General features: G+C 40.7%; 3 protein-coding genes across 6 annotated transcripts in view; 1 reads left to right on the top strand and 2 right to left on the bottom strand.

The window, feature by feature from the left end:
• mtus2a (microtubule associated tumor suppressor candidate 2a) overlaps window positions 1–5,908 on the top strand; it is a 37,045-nt gene extending 31,137 nt beyond the window's left edge. For 2 of the 3 annotated variants that reach the window (XM_072374212.1, XM_072374213.1), the window contains exons 10-16: window positions 477–691; window positions 798–903; window positions 1,003–1,076; window positions 1,213–1,311; window positions 1,468–1,587; window positions 1,733–1,833; window positions 2,059–5,908. In XM_072374212.1, the coding sequence (XP_072230313.1) occupies window positions 477–691; window positions 798–903; window positions 1,003–1,076; window positions 1,213–1,311; window positions 1,468–1,587; window positions 1,733–1,833; window positions 2,059–2,488 (1,145 nt within the window). In that variant the 3' untranslated portion in view covers window positions 2,489–5,908. The remainder of the gene's footprint in view (window positions 1–476; window positions 692–797; window positions 904–1,002; window positions 1,077–1,212; window positions 1,312–1,467; window positions 1,588–1,732; window positions 1,834–2,058) is intronic. The other variant, XM_072374214.1, reaches the window with a different exon arrangement.
• Window positions 5,909–6,029: 121 nt separating this feature from the next.
• stoml3b (stomatin (EPB72)-like 3b) lies at window positions 6,030–9,564 on the bottom strand. Its single transcript, XM_072374217.1, has 7 exons — window positions 9,418–9,564; window positions 7,592–7,695; window positions 7,432–7,504; window positions 7,240–7,322; window positions 6,921–7,124; window positions 6,531–6,665; window positions 6,030–6,401 (listed from the first exon to the last, which is right to left on the bottom strand). Exons 1-7 carry the CDS (start codon window positions 9,482–9,484, stop codon window positions 6,213–6,215), a joined length of 855 nt encoding a protein of 284 aa, XP_072230318.1. The 5' UTR covers window positions 9,485–9,564; the 3' UTR covers window positions 6,030–6,212.
• Window positions 9,565–10,830: 1,266 nt separating this feature from the next.
• Window positions 10,831–20,649, bottom strand: proser1 (proline and serine rich 1). Of its 2 annotated transcripts, XM_072374215.1 has the most exons (12): window positions 20,051–20,649; window positions 19,908–19,973; window positions 19,470–19,538; window positions 19,236–19,330; window positions 19,003–19,096; window positions 18,662–18,772; window positions 18,281–18,382; window positions 17,852–17,930; window positions 17,494–17,586; window positions 13,479–14,823; window positions 12,237–12,381; window positions 10,831–12,138 (listed from the first exon to the last, which is right to left on the bottom strand). In XM_072374215.1, exons 1-12 carry the CDS (start codon window positions 20,093–20,095, stop codon window positions 12,013–12,015), a joined length of 2,370 nt encoding a protein of 789 aa, XP_072230316.1. In that variant the 5' UTR covers window positions 20,096–20,649; the 3' UTR covers window positions 10,831–12,012. The 2 variants fall into 2 exon arrangements, with proteins under 2 accessions (XP_072230316.1, XP_072230317.1); XM_072374216.1 differs by lacking the exon at window positions 17,494–17,586.
• Between the last annotated feature and the right edge of the window lie 163 nt (window positions 20,650–20,812).

Here is a 20,812-nt window from a genome sequence, read left to right as displayed (position 1 = left end):
ATAGTAGTAAAAGAAAGACAGAAACATTTATAGAAAATAATACCAATAACACTGTTCTAGATGATTCTACTATCAGCAGATTAACTGGTGACATGTGAGGGTGTCAGGATTGGGTATAAAAGCAGTATCCATCGAAGCAAAAATTAAAGGAATTTTAAAAAAGATTGTCACATGTCACAACTAAGGCTCCATTCTACCTATATATCCCTGAAGTGATTAAATATTCACTATTTCCAATGAGTTTAAAAGATTTAGAGAGCTGATTTTCTTATTCTTTTATGAATAAATTACATTAAGTGAATACATTCACTGACTTGTAAATGGAAATGTTGGTTTAAAATGTATAGAATTAAAAGGAATGGGTAGCAATAGCAATGTAGGCCTGAATAAGATATGGAGATACAAGCATAAAAGCTCTGAATATACTGCATCCCCAACAACATAATGTTACAACATTTAATATTCTGGGTGTGCAGCTTTTAACTCAGTGCGTTGGGAGAGACTCCAGAGGGACAAAACAGCGCTGGAGGTGGCGTTTGAGAGAGAACTGCATGAGCTCCAGCTACAGCAAGAGGCAGAGCTGGCTGCCGTTGAGGAGGGGCTAAGGAAGTGTCACGTGTCAGAGGCAGAGCACCTGAAGGCGGAGCATTGGTCAGAGATGGAGGAGCTGAGGACTCAGCAGCAGGAGCAGGTGGGAGAGATGCATCATGGGAGGAGATCTGATTTTCAACGAGACATCTGATCTGTCACCAGATGGCTTCAATGTGTCTGTATGTATGTATTTGTGGATGTGTTAGATGGAGGAGATGACAGTCAACCACCAGGCAGCCATTCAAGAGCTCAGAGACATGCATAATATCACCATGGCAACACTGCATGAAGAGCACGCCCGAACCATGAGAGGTACAGTTCTGGGCCTCATTTGAAAAATTGTATTATGGCGCAGGCACAGTTGGAATAACATCAACCCTCTTCTTGTCGTGCTTCCGAATCTGTGTGTAGACATCAGGAAAGCACATGAGCAACAGAAGGCTCTTCTAGAGGAGGACTTTGAGAAACTCAGACTTTCTCTACAGGTATTGTTTGTCTGGAAAGAAAATATACTTTAACATTTCCTTTGTTTTCTACATATAGACCTATGCTGGTTTGATAAAGACTGCTGTGTTTGTGCTGTGTGTGTGTGTGTGTGTGTGTGTGTGTGTGCGTGCTCAGGATCAAGTGGACACTCTTATGTTTCAAAACCAGAGTTTAAGGGAGAAAGCCAAACGCTTTGAGGAGGCTTTGAGAAGGAGTACAGATGAGCAGATCATTGTGAGTAAAATCAGCTATTCTCTAATTAGCCACAACATTAAAACCAATGCTTTATATCATCTATGTAATCAAAGCAAGTATGCATGTATGTATGTAGTACTATTCTCACACTGTGTTGCTGTCTTTTTTTCTTGTGAATGTACATGTTGATAATAGGATGCTTTAGCTCCATACCAACACATTGAGCAAGACCTGAAGAGCCTGAAGGAAGTTGTTGAAATGAAGAACCAGCAGATACATCACCAGGAGAAGAAGATCTCTGACTTGGAGAAAGTGGTAGGCTCAAATAAGCCATCTGTCCATGATCTTTGCTACCACATGTACAAAACAACATGCACGCAGACTTTTATAGATACACATCACTGGTCAGTGTGTGAATGGTGAATGAAAGATTGCGCTGTTGTTGTATTCTGCTTTTGAGCAGGCCCAAAAGAACGTGTTCCTTGAGGAGAAGGTCCAGGTTCTGCAGCAGCAGAATGAAGATCTGAAAGCTCGTATTGAAATGAACCTCGTCTTGTCCAGGTGAGACACACACAGTCATCGGAGTCATCATTTAAACTGTTCTTCTCACCATTTACAGACTTTAGGTACTTCATACATGCCACGCTATAAGTAGGGTTTCTGTCAAACTGATCCTTAGGGTGGACATGCGTTTTGAGCCATAAGACAGTTTTTATGGTGCAAATAAAGTTTGACAAAACACAACAACAAAACACGAAAAGTTTCTCTATGCTGTGTCTCTCGCAGGCAACTGTCAGAGGAGAACGCCAACCTGCAGGACTCTGTCGAGAAGGAGAGCACTGAGAAGAAGCGTCTGAGTCGGAATAACGATGAGCTGCTGTGGCGTCTCCAGACCAGCCCCCTCATGTCCCCCGCCTCCTCCCCACTGCACCGCTCCTTCTCATCCTCCCCCGTGCCCTCATCCTCTTTATTCTCCTCCTCACCCGTCGCAGGGTGCGACTCCCCCACCCACTGCCACGGCTTCCCCCAGCAGGCTCAGTATTGCTCCCCTTCCCACAGAGCTACCACCAATCAAAATCTCTCCCCTGGCCCAGCCACGCCCACTCACAGGGCGGCTGCTCATCATAATTACTCCCCCGGCCCGGGCACACCCACACACAGACCATCGGCCGGTCGCTGTAACTCAAATGCTTGTGTTACCTCTTTACAGAGTTAAAATCCTTTTTTCCTTTCGCCCTCATTCCACTTCCTATCTGAGCATGAACTGCAAAACATGTCTCAAGTAACAAGACTGTGCTTTCCTGTCATCACAGGACAAACTGTACATACACTGTCAAAGTTCTGAGGTAACACAGTCTTGAACCTCCCAAGCCCATCATGGGATACATAGAAATACAATAATCAGGAAATATACTGTCTTTGCATTTTTGCCCCCCATACGCATTTTTGTTAATCTAGTCTTTCAGTGTAGACTGTATATATACTGTATGATAGTGGCACATCTAGTGTTGATAGATCCACTGCATAGATCCTCATGAGCCCTACACAGTAGAATGGTAGAGATGGAAAGGAGCACACTCTTTTTCACTGGAATTTGAAACTCTGGTGTGGTAAAAACCGCACTCATGTCTTTGGTAAAATAAGCTATATTATGTTTTTTGGATTAGTTTCTTATTCTCAGTTCTCTTTTGCCACTTGGAGAAATCCCTAACAAAGCGCCTTATTCTCGGTCCTGCCACCTCACCAGCAGAGAGCGACCAATGTTTTATTTACACAAGACAGTTGATCAAGAACTGGTTTGTAAATCAAATCGAATTGCATTTCTTATCCTCCTTCAGGTCTATTAACCATCTTCAAATTAGTTCAGTACTGAAATGTGGAGCAAACCTACTTGGATCCCCAGCCATTTTACCTGCTAAATACAAAGAACTTACTGTCTTTTAAAACCTTGCCAGGTCTTCCTATACTACACAAGCTACTCTTTACTTCTGGGAACCCCTCAGGTCAACTTGCAAAAACTATGCCTGGCATCTTGTATTTACCTCAGTGGGAATGTGCAGTCTGTTGTGTCTCAACAGCAACAACAACAAGAAAATCACACAGATACGAGGAAGCTCAACGCTGAGGGGGGAAAACCTAGCACAGGAGTCAATGTTTTAAATGTTGTGCATTTCTTTATGATGTGATGTTTATATCTAATTTATTATGTGTATTTTGTAACTTAAGCAGGCATGTACTGTGAAAGTCTTCCAGTTTAAATGTGAAACTTATTGCTGTGATCTACTTATTAAGCTTGAGGCTTGAAGAAAATAAATGGTGTTTGTAACTTTGAAAATATCTCTCATGGGACACAAGTGGAACATGCGATGAAACCCTGGAGAAAGCAAAGAATCCACAGACGTTGTCGTCACACTTGCAGTTATATGCTAACAGTTAGCACCCCTGGACAAACTACCTGATTTATTGAAATGAAAAGGAGTGGATTCAACCCCGGCAGCAAAAATTGCCCCGTCTTGAAAAATGTATGTACTCTTAGTAGTTTGATGAAAGAAATGACATGTTGAATTTGTGTAATTTGTTCATGGATGCACAAACCTTTGCATATAACTGTGCTCAGATGATGCTCAGAGGACTGTCGAGTGATATGTGTTCCTATAAGCTATGTAAGTTTTTAAAAAAGCAGTTTAACTCGCTGTTTACCTCCTTGTCATGTACTAAATTAGTGTAGTCCACCCTAAACCTGTTTTAACCTCATTATGATATCCTCTGATGATCCGGGTTTGTTTATCTGACTGATCTTTTGTACTCTATGTTTGTACTTCTGCAGACAACACCGACTTCTCAGTGTGCAACAACAAATGTTTTCAGGGAGTTCTTTTCTAAATTTTTAGCGATTAGAAATGCTTTTGATTTTTCTTTGGTGTAGCTGCTCAACAGAGCATCAACACTGTCAAGATACGACCCAAAATAATTGTTCACCTCTGTAAAATACACCAGAGAGACCAACCATTGGTATATAAAAGAAATTGTTATTTTAATGTATACAGTATGTCTTAGCTGCCTCCTGTACTGTACTCTGCTGACTAACCTACCCTCAGGGTCTCTTTTCCCTGGCTTTAAACAAGTCGCTATTAAAAACTACAGTCTAGAGTGTAATAAAGTCATATGTTCACATAAACTAAAGCGGTTTAAAGTATACATGAGATTAAACTACTGTAAATAGACTATGTCAGAGAGAAAGGATGAGAGTAAGTCTGTGTTGGCAGTTAAATCGTGAATAGGAGCATGACTTAGGGTTAACAACAATGAAATGTTGTTATTAGTTCAATAGATGCATGAGAAGTAAGTGCACTGTGGAGCTTCATTATTGAGGCCATGGCACAGATCCTTCAAATTACTTTGAAACTCCCCTGGTTGCTTAATCTGAGTTACATTTACCAGCACTTCTGCTTCGAATGTTAAACATCCCAGTGGGTCAGCAACATGTAGAGAATAGCGATTTTGAGTTCCCCATTTTTCAGCGCCAGACTTTTACGTCGGTTGGCAACTGCTCCACCAGCACTTTTGATGGTCTTGATAAAAGTATTTAAAAAAAAAAAAAAAGTCTTCAACTCCTTTTGTACGATGCTTAAACAGGGTTGAATGCTCTTAAACAAAAGAATGTCAAGTACAGCGGAGGAGAATTGTATCTAAACTGTCACTGATTTTGTATCCACACCGTTGATATTGAGAATGTCTTTGACCAATTGCAAGAATATACCAGTCAGAAAGACACTGTCTTTTCAGATGTTTCGGATTAAAGTTCACCCACATCACTGAAGAGTTCCTTAGGCTTCTCCTAAAGGTCACCTCAGGTGCAAAATATACCGTCTACAAGGATGCAACAAAACTATTGTTTACAAACCACAGCGTGAAGTTCTAAACTCAATTTTGAATGAATATTACACTTTTGAATGGACAACAGTTTCTAAACACTGAACTGGTATTGTAATGACCCTTCAATGTGTCCTGTGGACATCTTTGTCTCACTATGCGCTGAATGTTGAAAATGTAACACGACTGCATTTTATACAAGTCATTCATGTGATTTTGTATAATATTCAAGGACCTCTTGTCTGACCACTTTGTAGCAGCCATTGAATACGTAGCATTTGATCGAGCCTCCCCACAGACTAACAAGGGTAATTCATGTAGTTTTTTTTAGGGGAAGATACACCTGTATTGATATTTAAATCCCGTCGTAGCAAATGTTTCCATGGCTTGTAACTTTTGGCTCTAGAATTTGAACTCGTGGAGGTAATCTGTACTATTGTTCCTTTTGAATTTTGGCCCAGGGACAAGCTTTGTACGTTCTGGCACTGATTGTTCGTATGAATGTAAATACATTTACAACATGAGTTGTGTCTTAGTGCACTAACAGAGTAATAGAAGCATGTTTTCTCTGCCTTTGCTGTTTCTTGTTCTCCCTTTCTCTTCTTTTACTTCTCTGCATCCGTGACAGTTGAAACGTAACTGTAGGGTAGGAGACTTAGAAGATGAGGAAGAGAAAAGTTCATCAATGTAATGTAAACACAATATGTTGATGCTTTTATTTGTACTGTCTGAGGAGAACACCAATAAAATATTGGAGACAATTTAAGCAAAGCTTGTATTCAGTCACCTTTTCAAGTTTGTTGGTTTTATTGTTTCAGACTGATTAAAACGTTCAACGAATTTGAATGCATTATATAACAACATGAATGAGTCAGAATTTCTTACAGAATTTTAACTCAATAACACACGGACTAGACTCAATCCAGATCGCATTCGCAAAAAAAGGCCTGGCCTGATCACAGCTTGACTATATAAACAAGAAAGATGATCATTAGTTATGTGCTGCATTCTGACTGAGCAGAAATGTAGATCCTTCAGAAGACCGAGGCTTCAGTGACAAAGCAGCCTCACTTCCTCATGAAGTGAGACAAGACATCCATGGGCAGCGGGAAGATGATGGTGGAATTCTTCTCTGCTGCAATGGTGTTGAGAGTCTGCAAGTAGCGAAGCTGAAGGGCTGATGGAGACTCTGCAATCACGAGGGATGCCTCCTTCAGGGCCCTCGATGCATTCATCTCCCCCTCAGCTGAAATCACCTAGATATAGATCAAAGGGCAGTAATAAACAAAAGGTAAACAATTCCAAATGAGTGTCTCTCTGTTGGTAACAATTCCTGTGTGAGCACATTGGTATCTGTAACACTGTGCGACGTTAGCTGTCCTGACCTTAGCCCTGGCTTCTCGTGCAGCCTCTGCCTCGGCAGCCATGGCTCTCTGCAGCTGCTGTGGCAGTTTTACATCTTTTATCTCCACACGCTCCACCTTGATGCCCCAGTGGTCTGTGGCTTCATCCAAGTTGGACTGAAAAGATAGAAAAAAAGGATGATCTACACCTGTAACTGTCTTATTCTACAGTACTGTGCAAAAGAGTGTCAAGAAATCAAAAGAGGTCATGTTTAATGCCAACATATTGGATCACGCGTGTACACAGTGCTTAACATTGTTTAAATGCCAAATATTCAAATGTAATACACAGTGATTTAAATTGGTAAAAGAAAGAAAGAAAGCAATGCAGCTAAAATTCATAATTTGATATCTTTGATTTTGAATCTGTACCTGCATGCTGTGAGCGATGCCCTCCCGGTCAGATAAGACTTCAGCGAGGTTCTTAGTACCCAGGACATTTCTGAGGGTGGTCTGAGCCAGCAGTCGGGTGGAAAAGTCAGAATTTGCCACGTTGGCCACAGATGCGATGGGGTCACTGACGCGGAAGTAAACCACGCCATCCACACAAATGGTCACCGAATCTTTAGTCAGAATCTGGGGGAAGAAATAGATATTTGACTTTGTCTGTCCATGGGTCTTTTAACAAATCATTTCATAAAGCTATAAGTCCACATTTTATCCTAACATGTCTTTTCTATGTGCCATATACCTCTTGTGGGGGGATGTCAAATGAAACTGTTCTCAGATCCACTTTCACAAAGGAATCAGTGCATGGCAAAATGAAGAAGATTCCTGTGGACAAAAAGGGGAACGAAACATATCTAAACATCTTTTTTTTTTTAAATGAGAAAATAAATGTATTTTTTAACAGTTAGCCCCCCCAAAAAATCCGTTACTGCACCTGGTCCTTTAGCCTTCCTGTCTGTGATGCGGCCCAGTCTGAATATGACAGATCGCTCATACTCTTGAACAATCTGCAAACCACAAACAACACCCAGTCAGCTCGCATCTGCGGAAATGACATTGTGGCTTCTGCTCTTTAGCCCACTGTGCTCACTCACCTTAAAACAAAACCAGATTGTGATGGGGAAGGTTAATAATGTGAAGAGGCCAGAGAGTATGACTAAAACCCAGCCAACACATCCCAAAGACCCAGTCCGGTCAGCTACAGGCAAAAGGGGGAGACAACAGTATGTGTTTGAATGTGTTTAATACAGTTCACTTCAGTTCAATCATACATTCTGTGAAACCGATGAACATAAAAATATTAAATAGAATAAAAGCTTCCTTGTTGTAGTAAACAAAGATGTGTAAATGCGTTTATGGCAATGTTTGCCTGTTTGAATAAACAAAATCTGAATCTTTGGATCACAATGAGGAGAAATATGAACATTTTCCTTATAGATAGAGCAGGTGACTGATTAGAACCAAGTTTGACTTTAATTCAGACCCCTTTTGAAGTGGAACGGATGAAATGTTGAGGACATATTTCAACCATCGATTTGCTTAGAAGACCAACACAGCTTTGAAAAGTGTATAGTTGCACAGCAGAGCACATCAGCTCATTTGATATGCCACAGGTCAATAACAGGTGCGCCAACAGCTGTACTTACATTATCCTTGACATCATAATGGAGCACTTGAGGTTTTCTCTCCCATACAGTGCAAATAGAAATATGTGTACTCAATGCACAATGATCTCTGGTGGGTCACTTTGTAAATAAAGAAAATTAAATGAGGGGAGCATGTTTGTGTTATTCTGTGTTGTAGAAAAGCTATTATACAATGACACCTCACTTTACAGTAATATCATACTATCAGAGGATGACAATAAAATTTCAATGTCAAGCACTGATCCTATTTACTGTCATACTTCTGTTATCATTTCCTGTGTCCTGTGGTGATACATACAATACAAATAAAGGGAAAAAACCCACTCTTTCTGGGTCAAACCACAGGAAAACAACAAGTGAAAACAACTTCCTGTTGTTTAGCTGAAATGAGTAACACATTTGCTTAAAAATCTCTTAAGAAGAATTATTTTGCATCGTAGTGCTTAAAAATCCAAGGTCGCTGGTTCATTTTATGAATTGTATTTGATAGGAAAAGTCAAAGGTATGTCATTTAAAGCTTGTGAATTACCATGTTAATAAAATCGGAGCTTACACTGAGATAAACTACTTTGATATTTGGGATGTTTTTTGATACATTTTTATAAAAAGCAGCAAATCCTTTGTTTCTGGGTGATTGTTTTGGATTGTTCCGTTTTTGATTATATACAAAGTACCGTGTGTTGTAATACGTGCAATAAATTCCCGTTTTACTGATGTGGGCTTGAAAATGCATGTAAATGATGAGTGAACGGCTACCTTTGCCACATGATATTATCCAACAGTTCCACGTGAACATAAGATCTTATCTACAAACAAATTAGGGCTCATTTCTACATGCACAAGCTGCACTGCTCAACATCAGTAGCTCTCCCTTTCTGCTCAACTTGACCATGTAAACAGACACTAAACTGAAAGTTAAACACAGGTTAGACGCAGGCAAACACTCTGTGTCGCATGCTTTTGGGACTGTTTATCTCTGTGGCATGTGACTTCAGTCGTTATGACGATGAAGATATATTGTGCCTCAGCCTCTGTGGCTGCTTTTCCATCTGCACAGGTGGAAACTTATCTCTACAGAAAACACGATAAAACCAAAGTAAACCATAAATCATCTTATTATTGGCAGTGAAACTTTGAACTCGGAGCTTGTGGTTAAGGGAAGAGTTAAACAGCTCCTTTGTTAATGTACACGTTAAAACTGAATATCTTGGTTGTCACAGTTGACTGAGTAACACAACTGGTGTTGAAAAAAAATGAGAAATGGTGAGGCTTACATATCAGGTCATCACTGCTCTGGTCTCTCCTTCTCTTTTGGCTTTCCATTCGGTCCTCCATTTCCATGTATCTGTTAGAGCTGCAAGTACTCCCAGTAAGTGTGTTGATAGAGTTTGTCGAAGTGTGCCTAACCAAGAGGAAGTGACCCAGCCTTTTAAAGCAGTAATGCTGCAATATAATGTGGCTCAAAGTGAAGGTGTGGCCATTACACTGAGTTGATCATCAACAAAGTGTCTTCGTCAAGATGTTAACAAGCAATGGAACATTTAAGAAGTTGTAAAAGGATGAAAAGTCAGTGTGTGGAAAGTACATTTTGTGTATGTGATATCTAAAAAAAATCCTGCCAACCTGACTCTAGATATAATAATCTAAAATACTGAAAAGATCTTATATTTGACAGGATGATTAAAGCATGTAACGTATCCCCCCCGATGTATGCAGTGACAATAGCCACTTCACAGAATCTCCAGTGGAGCATTTCTAAATAAATGCTGACGTGTTCGTTGTTAAAAAACAGTTCATTTTGCCTAATTTCACTTCCCACAGCACAAGAAATCGTTTGAACTTTGACAGTTCCCTACTGAGATTCATGTTTCATCAGACAACAGGGTTCATTTTCTAATTCAATTCTAATTTTCTAATAACTTGTACAAAATAAATTTGTTTGATGGGAGCCTTTCTTTAACACCCTTTCGAGACCAAAGCACAAAACCAAGGAAAGAGAAAAAGGTATCATTTTATTAATTTTTTTTCATAAATTGATGGGTTCGGTTGAGAAATAATCCAAGGTTACGATTCAGTGTTACAGAAATAGTCGAGCATTTCTTTGGTTTTGGGATTGAAATGTCATATCAAGCATGCAACAAATATTGCTCCTGAACACAAAAGCCGTACTGTTTTCAGCTTTTTCAACAACCAGAAACCCACGAGCACTAATGTTCAGTGACTCCAGATAATAACACAATAGGTTTGATGAGGATAAGACAGCGATCGGAAAATAGGAATGAATGGAAACTGCTCCAGCGGGATCTTGTGACTGGCTATTCACATGACTAATTGACACATGACTGATCACCTGTGTGTTGAGCAATAACATGTACGTTCATGATAAGCGCAGCACGAGCACTAAGTCAACAATCAGTTGGTTGTAAAACTATTCATACTGATGGTTGGATAAAAAGATGACAATGAAAAGTAAATGTGTGTAAATCACTTATGCCTTCAGAAAATAGGAATCAATTATGTCATTTCTAATGCTGTGGTTTATAATATTTATCACCTATCATGTCTGTTATTTATGTCTGACTTCATGTTTCAGCCTTCACTGTTTATCGTAACACATTTCAAAGGGAATGTCCCTCTGTGCCATAATGTTCACTTTATAAGAAATTTACACAAAACAGTTCAGCCGGTTACATTTTCCTTCTTTTATTCGAAAATCTTCAAAGACAAACGTGATCTGGGATCTGCGCAACCTTGTTGCCGTCATAATTCTCAGTGATTTAAAGAGGCTTTGTTTCTACAATTCATCCAGCTCCAGTCATTTTACCTAGAGGTGCCCGACAGCCGGGGTTTCACATAGACTACAAATACAGTAATACCTACAGCAACCAGCGGTTCACTGGGATATAAAAATGGGTGCAAATACAAAAAGGAAACAAAAACCAAAGGACTACTACACTCAAACAATCAGGTAACAGTACCTGAGTTCATCCCTGTACAATTGAGGTGTACTACAAATTCAGTATAAGTACAGTTTTCACTCGGGTCAGAAATAACTGAGGAATATAGCTTTACATTACTGTATATTTCATGCCCACGTATCAGTAAAAGGATGATCTGTGTAGAAGGGGACAGCCTCATACAGTACAGTGCGACTAATCAATTACTGCAGGAACAATGAGGGGAGTGTCACAGCTGTCAAATTTGTAAACAGACAAAATGGGAATCACAGTAAACGGCTTGAAGCCAAATATGTGTTCGACCGAAGAACAAAAAAAACAAACAAAAAAAAAAAAAAAAAAAACACGAGAGAAGCTGCCAAATGCAATTTCTAAGAACGTTTACACCCCTGACACATGAATTAAAAATATCTATGGTATATTCACGTCAAAATGCAACTATATATAGTAACCTGCAAGTCAGTGAAACAGTTCATGTCACAGTAGAACCAGAAATTCAGGGCGATTAATCAATTTGCTCTTTCCTTTCCTGTGGAACAGGACATCAATTAGGCAATTTTCAGTGTTTACATGTCATTTTCAGATTCTCTAGAATTCATCATTCATTAATAAATGTTCATAAGCATGATTTAAAAAAAAAAAAAGACAGGCAAGCCGAGCAAACGTTACAACCAGACACAGTCCATCTGTAAAACCTAACAACTTTGACAGCTGATATTTACAAGTACGTCCCGCACTTATCCAGGATAATGTCTCTTATAGTTGGAAGCCATTTTTTTTCCTGTAACAGTCTCAGTAATGAAACTCTGCTAATCTGTGCTATTCAGGGTTCAAGGCCAACAACCTGACCCCCACTGACAGGTGGGGCAGGATGAACCACAGGGGTCAGTGTCAAAGTCTACGTGTAGGTTTTCACTGCCAGCCCAGCTGAGGGTGTAGTCCTGGTTGGAGTGGGAAGGGGTTTCCTGGGCCTGGAGGGTAGTTGGTGAAACTGTTGGGTTGAGGAGGAAAGCTCTCCAAAGCCGATGTAGGATGCGCCTAGAAAAAAAACCAAAAAGCAGCTTTTCTAGCAGTTTGTCAAGCTGACATGAAAGTACTCTCAACTCGAGCGGAATATAAGGCGAGCGCATGACTACCTGCAGCAGAGCGGATTGCATGGTTGGGTTATGGAGGCCACCGAGAGCGGCGGGGCCGGCAGAGGGAGAGAAGCCTGCTACCGCAGGGAACGACAGCAATCCAGGGAACCCACTACTTCCTGGTGGCTGGAGTCCGCTGCCTAACCTGGAACACACAGAACTGCCATCACACTACACACCACTTGTTAACTATTGCGTCTGCTGGAGCTTTTTAAATAGACAGTTTAACATTATGGGTAAGACTCATAAATAGTAAGATGACTGATTCCACTATCTGTCCATTTAAAAGCAAGTCTTGATAGTTTAGCTTTCAAGCTCATTAATCAACATGTTATATATTGGTGGTTTAAACTATACTAAATCTGACATTGACAAATACGACATTGTTGTTTTGAAGATGAATTTACTGCATTACAGCCGAGCGGTTACCAGACAACCAGCAGATATTCCAGGAACCAGGGCGCAATGAACACATTTAGCTTCTGCACATTTTCTTCCTTCTATCAGTATCAGTGTCTGTGTTCATAACGTACGATGCATTACTAAAGCTGTTACAATTATGAAATCTTAGTAGAAAATGGAATAACCATTTTCGATGATATGCCAGAGAACAGGTGTGCGACGCGATCGCATCATCAAAAGACCTCTAACTCTGTCAGTCGGTTCTAAGTAATGTGGGAAATGCGTAAAATGATATTCGTTTGCTTCAACTATGCAACTACAATCACAGTTTGAATTCCAACCGTGAATTCTATGTAACACTAATTGGGCGGATGTTTCATCAAAGTTGATACCATTCAACAAACTGAAATATTCCACAATAAGCACTAAATATATGACAGACAGTAATGACCTTTTTGAGACAACGCAAATCAAAGTCTACGCATGACAACCCAGAGTGGTGGAAACATGTGGACTTTGCACTTTGTGGCTCAGCGTGTGACTTCTCACACAAAAACACAACTGGAAAATGAATATAATATAATTTATGACACCCTTTGTAAAGCAAGATGAAATCAGTGTCACATGTAACCCAACCTAGTATCTTATCACCATTTACTATACTATATGTTACTAAAACCAGACTGAAAGAATAGGACTGCTGTAATATCCAACATAACTGCCCTTCAAATTTGTGTAAATCTAATAAATAATATTAGTTATTTAGAAATCATTTTGTTTACATGAGATCATTACATAATGTCTGCATGTGGGCCATTAAATATCTAAAAGTGTACATACCCAGGCTGGAAACTGGAGCTGAAGGCAGATGCAAAACCTGGTAACACTGGTGATGATGACGGAACCCCAACTGCAGCCGCTGCTGCCGCTGCCTGTAGTGGGGCCACCGATGCTACCGATGACGGAGTGACTCCTGACAGTCCCATGAATGAGGACAACACAGGGCTCCCAGAACCATGCGCCCCTGACACGCCCAGTCCAGGGAATGCAGAGGAGCTAGGCCCAGGCGGAAGGCCTGGGAATATAGAGGGAGCAGAGGTGAGGCCTAAACCAAAAGGGGAGGCTGCACTGGGGACAGCATTGGGAGCCAACCCGGGGTACATGGAGGTTGGTGGGTGGTTAGAAATGCTGGTGGTGGGAGACACCGCAGGCATGGATGAAGGAATGGAGGCAGGAGGGAGAGAGGAAGACAGGGTTGGAAATGGGGAGAGGCCCGGATAATGAGATTGTGCTTGGCTGGAGGACAGTGCTTGGAGGCCAGCGAGAGCAACAGGACTAGGGAGAGACACTTGGGGAGAACCCGAGCTGTTTGACAGACCCAGTGAACGTGCCAGGGCGGCCTGAGCGGAGCCTGGTGCCACAAGTGAGGCAAGCGATGGCGAACGAGAGGTGCCCTTGAAAGCTGAGGGTACAGGACTGTTACTGCCACTGTTACTACCCCCAGAGTGTCTATTCAGGGCTCCGGCCATAACAGCCTGAGCAGAATGAACAGGGGAGGGTTTTGGACTGGGTCCTGGGGTGGAACAGTTCTGAATTACTGGGGTAGAAGATCCAGGAGTGAGAGATGACAGTCCAGAGGGTGTGTAACTTCGGATCACTGACCCAGAATGGTTACCTGCTTGTGGGTGCATGCCAGGGAAGTTGGACCCTGACTGGTGGTCTGTAGACTGAGAAAAACCCCTTTGCTGAGTTGCGCCGATGGAGTTCGTCTGAGAAAGAGAGTCTTGGTTGCTGCGGGAAGTAGCAGGGGTGCCTGGTCGAGAAAGGGCATTGAAGGGGGAAGAGGAGAAGCCCCCACTGCTGGGCACAGGGGTTCCACAAGGGGTGCCTGAGGGGGTGTGGGGCTTAATGACAGACAGGGGAGTAGGTGTCACATGACCAGTGGGGGTCTGTGGTCCCACTTTGATCACAGATGGAGATGGGGCAGGTGAGGGTGAGGGGGCATTGGGATTGTGTGAGGGCACCATGCCAGGGAAAACTGGTGTGATGGGGGTTGTGGGAGTCGAATGAGCAGGTGAAGACTGGTGTGGGACAGGAGTCGAGGGTGTGGACCCATGAGGAATTAGAAGGGGCCCACTGTTGACTCCAGGTGTGGTGTTCTGTGGATTGCCTGGTTTGGTGTAACCTGGAGGTAAAAGTAGATTAGACCTAGTAGGTAATTAAGAACGCAAGTAAGTAATGAATGAATGAATGAACGAATAAATAAATCTAAAATTCTGACTAGTATTATGTGCTGTAGTGTTAAAATTAACTAAGAAAATCATATGATTTCAATAAAGACAAAAAATAAAAATCGGTACTATCTCACTGATATTTTTTTGATGATAACTAATGTATTGTTAAACAGGATATTTGCAGCATAGATTAAAGCGCAACAAGCTAAGAGACACAATCCACTCGCATACAACGTAACAAAGAAGAAAAGAAAGAGCAAGGCGGAACAGCCAGAGAGCATTCCTACGTGCAACCTACTGCAACCTTCAAGATTACAGTATCTCCTCACCTGTGGGGGAAATGTTTATACAACGTATTTGGTTGTAGCCTCAAACTTAACTCTCCTCACGACTCAAGCCATTCTCATCCATAGATTTTGTTTAGAACGTCTGGCAATTTATCTTTTAACTAGAGTGATATAGTGGCGAGAAATCTCCCCAAAGGCCTAAGATGACATACAGTTTCATTTTCATAAAAAGCTGGGATTTTTGTTAAATGGACAGAGAAACGGAAAGCAATCATTTGCATCTCGTCGTAAATTGCCTACCTAATTGAAAATATTACCAAGTAAACTCATCAGTTGTTGAGAACATTTTCTTTCTCTTTTGAACTCATAGGTTCTCACTTAAGGCTATCTTCACACGGAGGTTGCTACTGCTACTGCGCCATGTTGCACAAAACTAGCGGGAGCAAATTCCGTGTGAAGCTAGCCGACCGTTGTAGGTACCAGATGTGCTCGGGTTACCAGATCTGCTCGGGGGCCCTGCGCCTGTTGGTGACGTCACATTCTACGATTGGCTGGACGTTGGCACGATGACGTAAGGGAATGTGCTCAGGTAGCCAGATCTGCCTCTCATAAAAAACTTTTTTTCAATACAAAATGTATTTGGAAACTGAGCTAATCATGTCCGCATTTCTATAAAAGTCAGAAAAAAAACAGCTTTTTTTAAGAAAACATAAAGTAGTGGGTTTACGTTTACCCCACTATTTACATTTTATGAATGAAGTATATTTTGCCAATATGAGGTTATTTAATAGAAACTCCAACTTTATTACAAACTACATTACGCCCAATTTCATAAGAATCAGATGTGCTCGGGGTCAAGTCCCTTTCGAAAGATAATGCTGGATTTCTTTGTAAAAGCCGTCCATGTTTCCTACGAAGAACCGTGAAAACGACTTCAATAGGTTGTTTTTTTTACTACTGTAAGTTGTCCGGACCAATCACATTCCCTTACGTCATCGTGCCAACGTCCAGCCAATCATAGAGTGTGACGTCACCAACAGGCGCAGGGCCCCGATCACATCTGGTAACCCGAGCACATCTGGTACCTACACCGTCACAGAGCAAGGAGTAAATAAGCTGTGCTGTAGCGGCGCGCGTCGATGACGTCATCCACTAGACGCGTGTGTAGAAAGCCCCCGATAAGCTCCCGATAGCCCCCAATGACCACGACACGGCAGCTCTGAACTAACAGTGCCATAGTACGCGTTCATTCGTCTTAAAGTATTGGTGAAATAAAGACACTGCATGTTATATGGATATATGCGGATCTCGATTGATCTAAATAGCGTCCAGAGGACGCCGACTTTCACCAAACGTATTTTATGCCAGAAATAAGGTCCAGGTTTAAAAAAAAACAAACAAAAAAACTTCCCCTTTAAGTGAAATGGCCTCCAGCTATGTATAGCGGCCCATGGTAAGGGCTGCCAGACTTCTCAAAAATTTAAAGGTGTTTTTAATTATTTTATTCTTATTCATTATTAAGTTCTAAACAAATATGTTCTCTCATTTAACACCAAGTTAAATGAGATGCAAATGCAGCCAGTGTGATAGGAGGAATCTTTCCGCGCTCGAAGCCTTCAGGTTGCACTGAATCAAAAACCTACCTGATACATGAAAAAAGTCCCAACTTTTTTGGAAACAAGGTTGTATTTCTATAGTTAAAAAATAATTAGGCAATGCATTCAAGCAGAGAGGAAAAAAAAAAAAAAGCAGCAATGTTATCCCAAGCGATGCAGGTTAAATGCCAACACAAAGCATGAATCCAGAGAAAAGATATTAGTTTGATTCCTTTTTGGTCCAATAATAACCCCAAACTCATCCTCACAAATCACCCAAATAAAATCTACTGACTGACCAGAAAACGGAAAAGTCTGAAAGATTTGCCGGATATTGAGCCTACTCATTTAGCTGTGTGTTCATGTGTCGGCCCTGTTCCAGAACACCTTCTGAGCTTGCGGTGGCCTTTGTACCACACTGCTTATTTCAACATTATTTACAGCAGTCAAACACATCTTGAGGAGTAGAATTGCTACAAAAATCAAATATACTAAGCAGAAATGCTATTCTCGTGTCATGAGGAGTGAACTATATCTACTCTCGGCGTGAAATAGCACAGTGTGCTTTTCTGGTCAATCAGTGTGCTCCAATGGATGTAAAAATGAAATTTGTCAGCTGATAAAGACGTAAACTAGAGAAGCACAAGTAAGCAGCATGCCAACGAGTTAGGCTGCAAGCTTCAAGAAGTCTATTTGCTGTCAAACACACAAGCACACACTTGCTTTAACTGAATCATACCTGCTACTTTGTGGGTAGCGCTGTAGGGGGGAGGGGGCACGCAGGCTGTTATTACCCCTCCCATAGAAACAAGGCCTGCGTTGTTGTACGCACCTGAGTAGCAGTTGCAAATATTAAAGGTGTCCACCGTTCATTCACACACATACAGTAGAACCACACACCTCATCCCACTGCTAACTGTATCTCAACCAATCCCAAGATGGCAGCAATAAAATACGTCCTGCTTTGATCATGTGCACCACCACAAACCACATTTATACCTCAGTTGTTATCATTTTTTTTTTCTTATCTTTGATATTTAAGAATTATCCACAGCAGGTAAAGGTAGACTGAAGTGTGTTTTACTGTTGCTTCTTACTCGGAGCGATGGTGGCATGAGGTCGGCATGGTGGTATGGGATAAGGAACGGGCCGATGGGGGTTGTAGGTGGAAGGGAACTACAAAGAGAAAAAGACGAAAGATACAAAACACTGATGAACTGATGAGTTTAGTCTGCAATGCAATTTTTTTTTTAAATATGAAAACCAAATAACTGCTTTCAATGGTCATTAGCCAATATCAGACCTTAACATATCTACATTATATAGAAAAGGCTGTAATACTCATATGCAAGTCCCATTTAGAGCTTGTGCCAATCATTTCCTAATATAACAAGGCTTCACATGTGGGCTGTAGTTTAATCACTGTAAGTAATGTAATTAATGGACTCGTCTCTCCATCGCGAGGCTTCTCTTGGGGCATCCTGGCACTGATTCTCCCAGTCGATGATTCTCATTTTAGCACTTACAGGTTTGAATGGTCCCACAATCCGGGAGGCAATTCCTTTCCCTTCCATGTTGTTCGAGGAGTCCTCTTTCTTCTCACCTTCTTTTTTAACAGGAGGAATTCCCTGTGATCACAAGCAAATTCCATTTCTAAATTTTCCATTTCTGAAGTGAATTATAATTCCAATTTAACATCTTCGACATTTACTTCAACAAAAATCACAAGGTAAACAAGTGTGCTGCCTTTAAAAAAAAAAAAAAAACTAATTCAATCCAATGTAACTATTCGTTCTGTCAGTGGGGAAATTTCCATAGAACTGTGCATTGCAACTGAAAATAATGGAAGACTAAAAAGAGCACTACTGTAGTCAAGGTAGTTCAGCATAGAGTCTCGATTTACTTACAGGGAATGTGCCAGTGACCAAGCTGGGTCTGCCTTTAGGGTATGGATTTCCTGGTATCATTCCGCAGGATGAAATCATTTCTTTCGGAGCCTTGCATCCAACCTTACAAACCTAATGGCACCGACATATTAGTATTCATCGAACTAAGCTTGTAAACTGCTAAATAAGCAAAACAAGCACAGTGTCAATAAAAATGTTAACTTTAGGCTTACCATTTAATCTTTAAATGGATAAATCACATCTCACAAAAGCAGTGCGACTTTATGGAAGTTATGAAACGGGTCCTTTAATAGACCATAAACAAAACCACAAAGAGGTTTTTCTGAAAAAGGTGTAGCTACCTGCTCCAGGATCCTTCGAGCACGCTTCTTCTCAGACACGTGTATACGAAAAAGGTCCTCCACCGGACGATAATTTTGTGCGTCTGAAATGTTCCTGTGTGGACACAGACAGACTCCATGCTCAACTCAAACTGTCAGCTGAAACAAGACGATTTCAAATACAACATTTGACAGTGTGAAAATAAAATAAAAATAAAAATAAATGCATCAAATGCATTTTAAATTGAACTCACAAAGCTATCAGTTCCAGGACAAAAAGTTTGTCCTTTGAGAAGGTGAAGCAGTTCAGGATGTTGGCCACATTGGTTGTAGAAATTGCAACCATTTTCTGAAAAACACACACAAAAAAAGAAGAACATACAAGTGAAAAGGTGGCAATATATGCACACACACACATATATAAATATATATATTTAAAAGAAAGTATTCAGACCCCACCCTCCACCTGGTCAGGTGTTGTGACTTACATGCTGCAGAGCTTTCACCGCTTTGATTTGCGGTTCTGCCCATGAGAAGTACTTCAGAATTTCAATCACCTGGAGCAGCACAGAAGCATAGACGACCATTTTGAACATTTTGAAAACATCTTGAATTGATAAGGGTGAGGTACAGTATGATTTTCCAAAACATGGACTCTCCTGTTAGTTGTAATGGAGGATTTATTTGCAATCAAAAACAACTTTTTACAATAAACACATCTAAAAAAATAAAATAAAAGTTTTTGGAATATCAAATCGATTTACACATGCATGTTTAAGATGAATGGTACTGCTTATTAGATCAGTAAAGAACAACATTTTCGTTGAGTCTTCAAGTGAAGGTGACTTATGAAATATACGGAGCTTCTCGCGTTAGATAAACTAAGAGGTAAACGTTAAATGATAGTGCTGGTGTCTAGACAGTACCTGCTCACTGGAAAAATATCCATGCACCTGCTCTATGGCTCTGGTCCGCTGGTCGGTCAAGACGCACTGAAACACAGGGTGAAGTGTAAGACAGCCTGAAGAGGAACGATTTCCAAAATTAGACAAGACAGACATTGTAGTACCTTTCTTATCTCATCCAACACGATGTCAAATGATTTCTTGTCCATGTTTGTTGTTGAAACAAACCTCTCTGATAGTGACAGCTTACTATACCACGTATATAGTAAAAAATACCGTTTATAATCCAACAGCTAATGTCGGGTAAGATAACATGCATTCGACCTTAAATCTAGATAATTTTACCGACCCCAATCTCTGACAAAAAAATCGCAATTACACAAAAGCATGATTTAAAACAATGTCTATTTGCAGTAAAGTATTCAAGAAATGCATAGTCCCTCAGTTACTTTAGTTACTAAGTTTCCTGAACGGGAACAATGATTTCCAAACACGAGAAGCTGTCTGCAGAGCAAAACCTGTCCGCACCAGATTTGTCGTCGGCTAACAACAAGCTAGCTAGCTACAGCCAACTCTGTCTTGAGCACAGCGAGACAAAACGACACAAATAAGTTAAACAAATATTTGCATAATTTTTAAAGCTTCAATCAAATAATTTGTCTCTGCTACCACATCACAGATTGGAGTATTTAACAAAAAATAATTAAAACATATCAAAATAACTTGCACGGACGGATACAAGTCTAGCTAGCTTTTGACAGCTGGCGCTAACTACGTCAACAACGAAAGGACCCTTCTAACGTAGCGGGTCAGAAAACAAATCCTGTTTAAATTTAATAAAATTACAACAAATTGCAATCAGGTGTAACTCTATTATCTACAAAAAGACCGAATTCTTAGTAAAATATAAACATTCACTTTTTACG

The sequence above is a fragment of the Leuresthes tenuis genome, unplaced genomic scaffold, assembly GCF_036924035.1.
Source record: "Leuresthes tenuis unplaced genomic scaffold, fLeuTen1.0.hap1 SCAF_21, whole genome shotgun sequence".
Taxonomy (NCBI): Eukaryota; Metazoa; Chordata; class Actinopteri; order Atheriniformes; family Atherinopsidae; genus Leuresthes; species Leuresthes tenuis.
This window is presented reverse-complemented; position numbering and strand designations above follow the sequence as displayed.

What these genes read in the sequence shown, in the direction of transcription:
- stoml3b (XM_072374217.1), bottom strand. Translation starts at nt 9,484, where the DNA reads ATGGAAATGGAGGACCGAATGGAAAGCCAAAAGAGAAGGAGAGACCAG. An exon ending in GAGCAGTGATGACCTGATAT is followed by an intron (nt 7,696 to 9,417) that starts GTAAGCCTCACC and finishes TTTTGCCTGTAG; the next exon opens with CTGACCGGACTGGGTCTTTG. An exon ending in CACGAGAAGCCAGGGCTAAG is followed by an intron (nt 6,402 to 6,530) that starts GTCAGGACAGCT and finishes ATCTATATCTAG; the next exon opens with GTGATTTCAGCTGAGGGGGA.
- proser1 (XM_072374215.1), bottom strand. Translation starts at nt 20,095, where the DNA reads ATGGACAAGAAATCATTTGACATCGTGTTGGATGAGATAAGAAAG. An exon ending in TCATGCCACCATCGCTCCGA is followed by an intron (nt 17,587 to 17,851) that starts GTAAGAAGCAAC and finishes ACTGCTACTCAG; the next exon opens with GTGCGTACAACAACGCAGGC. An exon ending in CGCTACCCACAAAGTAGCAG is followed by an intron (nt 14,824 to 17,493) that starts GTATGATTCAGT and finishes TTTTACCTCCAG; the next exon opens with GTTACACCAAACCAGGCAAT.